The sequence below is a fragment of the Kryptolebias marmoratus genome, linkage group LG4 (assembly GCF_001649575.2).
Source record: "Kryptolebias marmoratus isolate JLee-2015 linkage group LG4, ASM164957v2, whole genome shotgun sequence".
NCBI lineage: Eukaryota > Metazoa > Chordata > Actinopteri > Cyprinodontiformes > Rivulidae > Kryptolebias > Kryptolebias marmoratus.
In genome coordinates, this window is record NC_051433.1 from 2,579,423 (window position 1) to 2,591,407 (window position 11,985).

An 11,985-nucleotide genomic window follows, 5' to 3' on the forward strand; every position below is an offset into this window, starting at 1 on the left:
ATTATTTGAAGAAAATAATGTTTGTTTTGGCCGGTTTAACCTCTTCTTTAACCTAATATGACCAGATTTACGGAACAGATCTGAAAACACCGACAGAGTCCGGACAGAACTTGTTCCAGCTACACGTGTCACAACTCAAGTGATGATTGGCTAGTGAGTTTCAGCTTTAGCCAATCGTGCCCTCCGTTTGTGGGGCGGGGAGATGCAGCAGCCAATAGAAAACCAGAATGAACTTGCGTTTGCACCGCCCTCTCGCGGAATCTAGTTTGAATGGAGCCTCGTCAATAAAAAGCGAGCCGTCATGTTTCAGTTCCTCCCTCTCTGCCTCTGTCTGTCGGCCGGGCTGCACCCTCCCTCAACCTCCCCGGAACGAAGCACCAAAAAACAACAATGTCTGAGAAACTTCCCTACAAAGTTGGTCAGTGCCGACGTTATTTGTTTATTTATTCATTTTAATCGCGCTATAAAAAATATTTATTTGCTAGCAAGTCTGGTGTGCAGCTTGTTAGCATGTAACGACTCTCACAAAGCAGACGGAAATGGCCTGAAGCTAACTAATACTGTAACATTGTAAAACTCAGATCAGTTTGTTGTATTTTTTTAATAAATATATTTGTTTCTTAAGTCAGGCCGCGTTGCCGCTACCTTGAACTTGCTAGCTAGCATGTGTGCTGCAAGTTATCGCAGTCGTTACGTCGCGTGATTACGTCCTTAATTAGCTTTAGCTTATTAGCTTAATCGTGTGTTTCAACGTTTTAATTTTCACGATTTGCGGACTTTGATTCATGTCTGAAAACGACTCCACATATGTAACTGTCGTACTGTCGTACATATGTAACTGTCGTACTCGCGCCGAGCATGGGTTTTATCTAATGGTGACACTGGTTTCTGGATAATGTAGTTTCCCAGCGGAGCCAGTGACGTACCGCCCCTCTGCTCGCACTCTGTTTGTAAACTCAACTTCCCATGATGCCCCGCGCCTCGCTCGCCAGATTGAGTGACAAGAACAGGCAGTTATTCGTCTGCACTGACTGTAGCGCGTAATGTAGGGACTACATGTGGTATTTCTGAGAGTTTGAAAGCTTTTTGATGCCTAGTTTCTCTCACAAGAATTCAAATGTGTGTGTTATAGCAAATAAACACAATATTAGTTGTATTAAAATAGAATAAAAACAAGTAATTTGTCGAATTCGCAAGAAAAACAAAGCTAAAACCTGTAATAAATTGTAAACAAAAGGTGCTGTGGACACATGCATCTACTTCATAAAAACACAAACAATTAACCATTTTTTTTCTGTAAGTGTAAAGCAGTTTAGAAGAAGGTAAAATTTGCACTGCTTTACAGATCGGATCGGGCAAAGTCTAACCTGTGTCCATGGACTGCATGCAATCAAGGGTCAAGAGATTAACTCTGCTTGTTCTTTAAGTTTTAACATTTTTATGCAATGTCACATATTCAAAACAAGTAAGTCAATCAGTGCACTATCATGGGTTGCTTATTGATATATTTTGTAGTGTCAGTAAAATTCCTGCCACTCTGCAGGACTGAATTTGAACAGCGATTCATATTTTAAACAGGAAAACATCTTTTCATTTTACCTTTACTTTAATTCTTTATGTTAGTGAATGAAAAATCAGCTATTTATTTGTTTTTACTGGACATAATGAACAGTCATTGAATACATTACCCTGGCTGGTGTAAAAACAGGCCTCAGGAAGGGTTTTAACTTCATAATATCTATTCAATGCATTTTTAAAGTGTAATAGGAATAAGTCATGAACAGTTAAAAAAAAAAGCAGCAAAATTAAAATTTTACGCTCTTTAAGCTGAAAAACAAAAAAGAAATTAATCTTCAGCTGAAAAATGTTAAATCTCTGCAGTCTGAAAAAGCACAAGTTTGATGTACTAAATATTATATTAAGGAATAACAGCTTTGTTTTTAAGACTCGAATGAGGAAACAATGTTGAATCTTGTTCACTGGAACCATTTTCATGAACAGGACATGAAAACTTGCGCAGCAGCTGTTGTAAAACTGGAGACTCATTGTGTAGATTTATCGCTGAGGGAGCAACCTGTTGTCACAGCTGCGGTTGAGATCGTTTTTCCCGCTGCGAGATGGTCAGAAAGCACAGCGTTCGCGTCATGTTATCTGTTTATAACCTGTCTGAAACTGGAAGTGTTTGTGGGGAAACATGCTTGTTGTTTTAGAGCTTCTTCCTTCTCCTTGCAGCTGACATCAGCCTGGCTGAATGGGGACGTAAGGCCATCGACATCGCCGAGAACGAGATGCCTGGCCTCATGAAGATGAGGGAGATGTACGGTCAGTCCAAGCCTCTGAAGGGAGCCCGCATCGCCGGCTGCCTGCACATGACCCTGCAGACCGCCGTGCTCATCGAGACCCTGAAGGCCCTCGGAGCTGAGGTGACCTTTACCTGCTTAACCGGATTAAAATGTCACAGAAAGAACCGGGAGAAATTCAGACATGTTTAGTTGCTGATTAGTGGAAAACCGTATGTGTGAAGGGACCTTTGCTTTATACAGCTGGTGAAGATTTTTGGCTTAGAGATTAAAATAATTCATACTGAACTGAGTCAGTCTTTGTTCCTTAGGAGTATACCAATAAAATGACCATTTGTTAGAGAGGTTTATGGCATTAAATACAAAAAGAACCATTTATTTGTCACAGAAGGGTGAAGTTCTCATTCCTCGTCGGCCTCGCTCTAAGGTGCCTGCTGAGGGGACATATTTATTGATCTTTGTATTGACGCAAGCTGAGAGGGTTTTTCTCCCCCCTTTTTTTTCAGTTTCTCAAGGCCAACATGTTCTCTGTTATCGTGCTGGTTTGATCCCTCTGACAAGGACCGGTCTGATCCTGCAGAAACCTGCAGGCTGAGAACCGGCAGAAAACCAACAGCAGCCTGATCTGTCCGCTCCCCTTTCCCCCCTCGGCTGGTTTTACTCCTTTCTCTGCTTGTTTGCTCAGGCTTAAATGAGTTTTAGCCCGAATGATTGAATTACTCCGGTTATTGAGAGGAAATATATGAGAACCAGACGACGGTCAGAAGTCCCTTTCAGGCTTTATTAAACCTGCGGCAAAACTGGTAGCAGCACTCAGAGGATCTTCTTGTTACTGCTGTTACAGCAATTATGTTATTAAATCATTTTAGCCAGACAAAGCAAACCTTTTTAGATGTCTGTTTTTGGTTCAAGTTAAACAAAAAGACCAACTCAGCTTGTGTGGAAGCATCAGATGTCTCAGGGAGCTTTGGTTTCTCCAACCTTTCTGCATGTTTTTGCGTCTGGATGCCCCTCGAGGCGTTGCAGCTCAGCTGAGTGCTGCAGCTGTGTCAGGAGGTGGCAGAGAGAAAACCGCTGGCGGTCTGCACCGATTCTCTACGCCTCAGAGGACTCGGAGTCATTCCCACCACCAACACTCGGGCTGTTCTGAAGTTAAAGCCGTGTCCGTCGAGACAAGCTAAATGACTTTACTAAAAGAGTCTGTCGTTTATTAACGTTTCAGGTTTAAAACTCAGGTTACTGAGGAAACTCATCAACATCCTGGTTAGCTTTTAGGGCCAAATAAACTGCCCCTAAATGCTAACCCAACCAAACTTTGTTGATTTTGAGTTTTCCATCTTCTCTCCTTTCTCAGGTTCAGTGGTCGAGTTGTAACATTTTCTCCACTCAGGATCACGCCGCTGCTGCCATCGCCAAATCTGGCGTTCCAGGTAACTCTCCTACATCTCCAGATTACAATTCGAAGGGTTGCAATGCTGTTATAAAATGAAGACTGACGCGTCTCGATTATCTGGCAGCTGTAAGCTTATAATGTTTATCTAAAATACTGAACTTGAAATACAGACACGATCTCCTTTATTAACACCATAAAAAGCTAACAGTATTAGCATTGTGTTTATTACTAGAAGACAGTCATGCTATGATAGTTTCAGCTGTTTCAGGGTTCAGCTTCACTTCAACATGTTTCTACAGGAAGCTACGATAGCTGCTGACAGCACAGATTAATGCTAACAAAAGGATTTTTTTGACATTTGAAGATCAATTCTGAATCATCCATGTCTGCCATGTGACGCATTTATAAAGAATTATAACCCCCAGCCCTGAGCCTGCAGTGTGTAACCTGAAATACGTTATGAGGAATGGAACGAGTGAAAATAAGACGCCGTGTTTCTGTAGTTTACGCGTGGAAGGGCGAGACAGACGAGGAGTACGTGTGGTGCATCGAACAGACGCTGTACTTCAAAGATGGCCAGCCCCTCAACATGATCCTGGACGACGGAGGAGACCTCACCAACCTCGTCCACCAGAAGTACCCCAAACTGCTCGCAGGTTGGTTTTCCACCGGCGTGGACGCGCTCGCTGCTTTGTTTCAACTCGTAGTTTGTTTATTTTAACAAGCTTTGGTGGCTGTGAGTCATTGGAGCTGCTCTTTATTTCCACTGCCTTTGGTCTGATTCATCAGTATTTAAACTGTTACTGAACAATTATCCACAACCTGTCCAATCTGAAAACACATCTGTGGTGTTTCCTTTCCTGCACGGCGTATAAAGGTGATGATGTACAATCAGCAGTAAAGTCTTTTTATTTTATAAAATGTTTGTCTTTTGTAACTGTGTTCAGTTCATCTCGTCTGACCGTTTCACTCAGAGATGACGCCGTACATCAGTGGAAAAACTGCTCCTTTTATAAAGCAGAAAATACTTTTTCTTATTCGCCACACATGATTCTGCTTGTTCTTTTTTTTTGGAACATATTTTACATTCTTAGATGCTAAAAAAATCAATTTTTCTTTCTTATCTTGTCATTTTTTATTTTTATTTGTGCAGATTCCCTCGTTTTGAAGTCTTGTCTCAGTGTTTGTGTGATTCATTCCTGTTGCTGCTGTTGTGGATTTGTTAACGTAGACCAAGGGTGGGCAGTCCTGGTCCTCAGGGCCACCATCCTGCAGGTTTTCCTTGTTTCTCTGCTCCAACACACCTGATTCAGAGGTTAAATCACCTCTTCATGTTCTGCAGAAGCCTGTTAATGACACACTGATTCAAACCAGGTGTGTTGGAGCAGAGAAACAAGTAAAACATGCAGGATGGTTGTCCACCAGGACCGGGATTGTCCACCCCTGGCGTAGACGTATTGGCTGTGTGGATGCCCCTCGAGGCGTTGCAGCTCAGCTGAGTGCTGCAGCTGTGTCAGGAGGAGGCAGAGAGAAACCCGGTGGTGGTCTGCAGAGACCCTCAGCTCAGAGAGGACTCAGTCAGTCTCACCACCCACAGACGGCTCTCTTCCCTTCACTCCTCGGATTATTTCCCTTCCTACCAGACCTGCCACAAAAACAAAAACCTTTTCTGTTCACTTTTGTTTTCAGGTATTCGTGGAGTTTCAGAGGAAACCACTACAGGTGTTCACAACCTGTACAAGATGATGAAGAAGGGAGATCTGAAGATCCCTGCGATCAACGTTAACGACTCCGTCACCAAGGTAACCGCTCTCCAGCTTTCATCACCAGCTGACGGTGGACAGAAATGGCCGCCCTCGTGTATGAAACGATGGGGCTTTGATGCAGAGATTAGTTTAAAGAACCAGTTTTTATATTTGCATTTGATATTAGGTGAAACAAAATGACATTTGGTGTACTTTGTACAAAATGACATGATTACATCGTTTTAAAGCTGAAAGAAGGAGAGAAATAGCTAAAAGTAGCCAGAAGCTAAAAGCAGAACGCTAGTTTAAAGGAGCAGAATACCAGCTAGATGGCAAAATAACTAAAATGCAAACTAAAAGTAGAAAAACTGTAGTAAAAACTAAAAGCACCCTAAGAAGGCATCAGTAAATCAAGTCTGCTGAAGCAGATTTCTACGGGAACAATGGTTTTAAAAGAGTTAAAAAGATCTTAATGTGTTTCTATGGGGAAAATATTTATAAATAACATTTGACGTTTTAAGAAATTACAAAAACCAAAAGTCTCAGCGCCCATCTACTGAACGAGCTGAATGTTTTGAATGGGCAAAAGAGCCTGATTGCAAAAAATGTGGAGGGAATAGTTTCTCCGCCTCACGGTTTCCTGTCTGTGTCACGTGCAGAGTAAGTTTGACAACCTGTACGGCTGCAGGGAGAGTCTGATCGATGGCATCAAGCGAGCCACCGACGTGATGATCGCTGGGAAAGTGGCGGTGGTGGCGGGCTACGGCGATGTCGGTAAGGGCTGCGTCCAGGCTCTGCGGGCGTTCGGCGCTCGCGTCATCGTGACGGAGATCGACCCCATCAACGCCCTGCAGGCTGCCATGGAGGGTAGGTGGAGATTATGGTTACGGGTTCAAACGGCAGAAATCCACCCAGTATTTATAAATCCTGGTAGGATCGGTCTGTGTAACCGTTGTAACTGTGTAACGGTGTTTCTGCCTGCAGGGTATGAAGTGACCACCATGGATGAGGCCAGTAAGGAAGGAAACATCTTCGTCACCACCACTGGCTGTGAAGACATCATCATGGGACAGTAAGTCTGACTGACGCCGCCTCCCGCCGGACGTCTGGGAACGTCTGCCGCCACACAGCAGCGCGTGACGTCTTTTCCACCGTTTGCCTTTTCTCCCAGTCACTTCGAGAACATGAAGGACGACGCCATCGTTTGTAACATTGGGCACTTCGACTGTGAGATCGACATGAGCTGGCTCAACAAGAACGCCGCTGAGAGGATCAACGTTAAACCTCAGGTAAGAAGATGGGATGGTAAAATGATGCCCCTCGAGGCGTTGCAGCTCAGCTGAGTGCTGCAGCTGTGTCAGGAGGTGGCAGAGAGAAACCCGCTGGTGGTCTGCACCGATTCTCCACGCCTCAGAGGACTCGGAGTCATTCCCACCACCAACACTCGGGCTGTTCTGAAGTTAAAGCCGTGTCCGTCGAGACGAGCTTCCAGGCCCCTGTCCACTGCGAAGACTGAGCGCTGAATGACTTTACTGAACAAACTGAAACTGAGATATTAAAGCTAAAACGAGCCAAACACTCGCTAAAAACCAAAATAATAAAAAGTTTAGCTAAAAGTAGCTGAATGGTGCCTAGAAGCTAAAAGCTGGCCTGTCAGAAGACTGGCTAAAAACTAAAAGCAGCATAAGAAGATTTCAAAAAGCACAGATATTAAAGAGATCCCTGTGGATTTTATGGGGGAAACATTTTTAATTAAAGTATAAAAGTTACAAAATTTGTATCACCCATCATCTCCTGAATGAGCTGCACATGTTGATGTTGGACCGCAGAAATAAAACCATTAAAATGCTGAGATTATAGAGGAAGGAGTGGGTTAGTTAGTTGGTTGTTGAGTCAAACAGCAATATTTATTTTGTTTATGGTAATAAACACCAAGCGATTTAATGCCGTGCATCTGCGACCTCGTCTCTGTGTCTCCTGGTCCTCGTCCTTGTTTGTCAGGTGGATCGTTATCGTTTGAAGAGCGGTCGTCACATCATCGTCCTGGCAGAAGGCAGACTGGTCAACCTCGGCTGCGCCATGGGACACCCGTCGTTTGTCATGAGCAACTCTTTCACCAATCAGGTACCTCAAATGCTTGAAGTTGGTTTTGAAACATTAAAAAATGTCTGCTGATGCGTTCGGTTTGATTAATCCTGTCCTCTCCTGTAGGTGCTGGCGCAGATTGAGTTGTGGACAAACACAGCCAAGTACCCACTGGGAGTCTACTTCTTACCAAAGAAGGTCAGAAACCTCTCTGCCACCACTTCTGTCAGTCTTTGCATACAATTTGAAAACAGTACTGGATGTAATCAGGAGTTTCTCAGGTTGGATCTCCTGGACTGGGATGGAAATGAGTTCAGATTAAATCGTTTCTTCCTAAAATCAACAACTTTGTGTTCAATACTAGGCTGTACCTCTTACAAACAGCTGCAGTAGTCCTCTGCATGGTCAAATAAGAGTGTTTAGGGAAAAGTTCAAAAAGAGCTTGACTCAGAAGTCATTTAAAAGAAGTTTAGTTTGCCTTAAAAAGCCTGTCCTGGTTGGAGCTGGGTCTCTCTGACAGCGGTGACTCTTTGATGCAACACACTGCCACATGCCCTCAAATGTCTCCGTCCTGAAGAACAAGGACTCAGAGTCCTGCTCAGAGGTGTCCTGGTGCCACTGCTGAAGAATAAAATCTACACAATCAACTCTGAGTACTCACGTTTTACTCAAAGCCAGAGGCAGCGATGGTAAACTGTCACTAAACGAGCTCTCAACGTGTTCATCTAGTTTTAACCTGATTAGTAATGCCTTCCAGTCACCACCAGGGGGCAGTGTCTCTGCTTGCCATCTTTACTCCGACATTCTTATGATTCCTGTTTGGTATTTTTGCTTGAAATGTGTTCTAAATATATACAATCTACTCCTTAATTCAGATTTTTTTAAATACAAGTTCAAAAAGGATGTTAATGTGAGAGTGGTTCCTTTTAAGACATTTTTTTTTTATTTAAGAGCGATGAATTTTAAATATTAGAATCTTACAGGAAGAATAGAACCGTGTGCAGTCCCACTTTGATGCATTTATGTCTCAAAAATGGTACAAATTAAAAAGATAGAAAGAATTGAATGATAGCTAAACATGCATAAAGACAAATAAAAGAAAACCCTCAGAGTTGGCAGGTGTTTTACAGATGGTTTAAATAAATGAGGTATTCCGTAGTGTTTTTAGAACATTATGTTGTAAGGAGGAAAGGTGCGTAACGAGAACGTTGCTGTTTTTTGTCTGAACAGCTGGATGAGCAGGTGGCAGCCGCCCACCTCGACAAGCTGGGGGTGAAGCTGACCAAGCTGACGGAGAAACAGGCCAAGTACCTGGGCCTGCCCGCCGAGGGGCCCTTCAAACCGGACCACTACCGCTACTGAGGAGCCGGAGCGGTGCTGGGCGGAGGACCTTTACGAACTGAAGGCGGCGTGTTTTGGTTCAGGGCCGCCAAACCGCAGCCATTCAGGGAGAAAGACGGTTATGATTTTTCTAATAAATTACCTTTTTTTTACAAAACCATGGAAACATTTAGTTGCTTCTTGTCAAACAAACTGCGGTTATTGTTCTGCAGCAACCCAAAGATCCCACCTTTGTGTCGTGGACGGCTGCAGCAGCTGCACATTTCCTGTAACTCAGCCGCCTCCTCCTTCCCTTCAAACCTCTCCTGAAACACCACCAGACGCTACGGTGGCTGCTAAAGAAAATTCCTCCTTTGTTTTGTCATTCCATCTCCATTTATAGAATAATAAATCCTGGAACTCGATGAAACGTGGAGTCGTCGAGGCGAAACCTGTGAACAGCGGCCTGATTCCACAATAAACTGCTTCCTGTTGAAAAGGCTTTTATTTTGGTGCTGCGGTTCAGCGAGGAGGCGTGCTGCTGCCAAATTAATCACCAAACACGTCCTTACTTGATTTGTTAATTTCTCTGCTCTTTGATTTGATTTGTGATTGTTGAAGTGGATTCAGCGGGGCGGATGATCTCAGCTGCCTTCAGGTTCTGATCCTTGAAGGTAAATAAATCGGGTAGGAGAGGAGATGAGCTGCTCACAGGCGGTGGATTCATGTTCAAACTGTCCAGTGATGAATAAAAAACAGATGAACAAACAAACTGTTTTAATCATTTCTTTTTACCTTGAAGCTCCATCAGTTACTCTCTTGGCTTAAAAAAACAAGAACTTTACTGTCATCTATTAACTTGTAATAGTTTCCTTAAAAAAAGATTAATTTCAGAACAAATATCAGAAAACAACCTGAAACTGAACTCTCCTGCGCCCGAACAGATAAAACTCAGTGGTAGTTTGTGGATTATTAGATAAAAACGATTTTCAGTGACGTATTGTGATGAAGGCGCTGATGAACTCATCCTTCCAGAGCAGGTTGGATGATGACGACTCTTTTAAATCCCACCTCGCCTCAGGATCACACGGCCAGGAAAACGTCCGGCTCCTGATCTGTTTGGGAATTTATTGTTGGAAAGTTGAGCCGTCACGAAGAAACGAAGTTTGACGAAGAATGTTTTTTATCTTTTAATTTTTCAGAGAATTCAGTCTGTTTTAAAAAAAGCTAAATGTGGCAGAAACTAAGTTTTCTGTTCCTCTCTTCTTGCGTCCTGTTTGTTTTTGCAGTTTTTAGTTTTTTTTTCTTTGTAAAGCCTGAATGTTTTCAAAGCTGTGGTCAGATGGAGGATTTCCTGAGTTTTAATCTGCTGTTGCCTCCATCCATCCGAGACAAATTAAAACTAACCTGCATGTTTTTGGACGCAGGAGTTCAGGTGTGAGGGAGTCTTGTTCTTGAGTTCTGGGAGGATGGAGGACGGATCAGGAAGTTGTTGCTTCGGTCTGTTCTGGTGCAGAAAGATCTCGATTTGTTCCCGTCCTCATCTCGGGAGCCTCCAGGAGGAGCTGGAGAGCATTTTGGGTTTCCCTCCTGGATCCGTTGCCTCTGTGACCCGACCACGGGACGGCGGCAGAGATCGGATGGATGTGTTTGGACTGTGGGAGGAAGCTGGAGTACCTGGAGAGCCCCACCACACACACACACACACACGTAAACTCAACTGAATTACACTCAAACCACCATCCATCTATGATTGTTTTATTTTTTAAAGGGCAGAGGAAAGAAAGAGCAACACGAGAATCCAAAGAGAGAAAAAGACAACTTCCTATAATATAAAGAAGCCAATAAGCAGATCGAGTGAAGAACATTTAATTTAATTTAATTTACTTTTATTCATGTCAGTGTGTTTTATTTTATGTGGCATCAAAACACAACAAAGGTCTTCTCAGGAATTCACTTAAATACAGTCCAACGCAGTTACAGTCGGTGTACTGATGCGAAAAATGGTAAAATGGTTTAGTTTACGGTGAAATAGGGACTTTTCTGACTGGCAGAATTCAACACTGATCATATATGACACAACGATGTATCCTGACCACTTTGAGTCCGTCTCACTGTTATTTGTCTCTCAGTGGAAGCTTCAGTCTCTAACAAACCTTAATCCTCCTGAAGGCCTCAGACAGACGAAGAGCGTTAGAGAAGTAACTTCAGGTCGGTTTGACCCGAAGGCCACAGGAGGTTAAAAGTCGTCCCTTCAGTTTGATGGTCAGGAGCGCTCCGGTGTCAGTCATATCTACTGTTTGTTCATCTGAATCTGAGGGCAACGGGAACTGTTACAGCAAAATAAAAAACACCTTTTACAGAGAATCAAAAGCACAACAACAAAAGTAGAATCTCAGACTGCTGAGGCTTTTAATTCAGCTCCTCGTGGCTTTAAAGTCCCGTTCCATGAGCTTTAAAAGCCCGGTTCTGACGGCAGATTTATGGGGACATACTGTTATTTAAACACAAATAAATCATCCTGAGGGACAAATGACAAACTCAAATCTGAGGAAATCTTGATTTATCATTTTATCATTTCTGTTTAGGAGCATCTGGTTGAAAATGTTTTTTTATTTTCCTTGTTCTCGCCTTTATTCAGAAATGAGTTTTTAGTTGAACTTTAACCTGAAACCTGCTGCTTAGACAAATAATCCAACAGGTTTTTGAAAATATGTGTTTTTAATGGAAACAATCTAATCTGACAAACTGTTCTGCTGGAAGTTAGTTCTGTCTCAAAGATCATATCTTTACGACTTCCAGGAAATTTAGCGAGTTCTGTGGATGAGAACCATGTGTGTCCTGGGCCTCTGTCACAAACAGGGACGCTGCTGAAGCACACACACACACACACACACACACACACATACACACACACACACACGGGAGTATTTGAAGTTTAAAAGAGCAGCAACGTGGAGAGTTTATCTGAACTGACAGACTGACGACATCAGAAAGTGAAGAAAACAGAAACACTGATCAGAGTTTGGATTAATCTGGGAGGTAATCACCTCCTCCTGCTTCCTCCTCACCTCCTCCTCCTGCTTCCTCCTCACCTCCTCCTCCTGCTTCCTCCTCACCTCCTCCTCCTGCTTCCTCCTCA

The 11,985-nt window shown here is 43.2% G+C and overlaps 1 protein-coding gene and 3 non-coding genes across 4 annotated transcripts; all 4 read left to right on the top strand.

Annotated features, from left to right (window-relative positions):
• The first annotated feature begins 283 nt into the window (after positions 1-283).
• On the top strand, positions 284-9,615 carry ahcy (adenosylhomocysteinase). The gene is made up of 11 exons (XM_017429269.3): positions 284-418; positions 2,233-2,423; positions 3,655-3,730; positions 4,197-4,349; positions 5,383-5,495; positions 6,098-6,305; positions 6,423-6,510; positions 6,610-6,727; positions 7,440-7,562; positions 7,650-7,721; positions 8,754-9,615. Exons 1-11 carry the CDS (start codon positions 391-393, stop codon positions 8,883-8,885), a joined length of 1,302 nt encoding a protein of 433 aa, XP_017284758.1. The 5' UTR covers positions 284-390; the 3' UTR covers positions 8,886-9,615.
• LOC112450999 lies at positions 3,305-3,435 on the top strand. Its single transcript, XR_003039726.1, has one exon. It is a non-coding gene; the product is annotated as a small nucleolar RNA SNORA17 (small nucleolar RNA).
• Positions 5,162-5,291, top strand: LOC112451001. Its single transcript, XR_003039728.1, has one exon. It is a non-coding gene; the product is annotated as a small nucleolar RNA SNORA17 (small nucleolar RNA).
• On the top strand, positions 6,751-6,883 carry LOC112451000. The gene has a single exon (XR_003039727.1). It is a non-coding gene; the product is annotated as a small nucleolar RNA SNORA17 (small nucleolar RNA).
• Positions 9,616-11,985: the final 2,370 nt, after the last annotated feature.

Coding starts and splice junctions, on each gene's coding strand:
- ahcy (XM_017429269.3), top strand. CDS start 391: ATGTCTGAGAAACTTCCCTACAAAGTTG. Junction 3,731..4,196: donor CGCCAAATCTGGCGTTCCAG/GTAACTCTCCTA, acceptor GTGTTTCTGTAG/TTTACGCGTGGAAGGGCGAG. Junction 6,511..6,609: donor GAAGACATCATCATGGGACA/GTAAGTCTGACT, acceptor CTTTTCTCCCAG/TCACTTCGAGAACATGAAGG.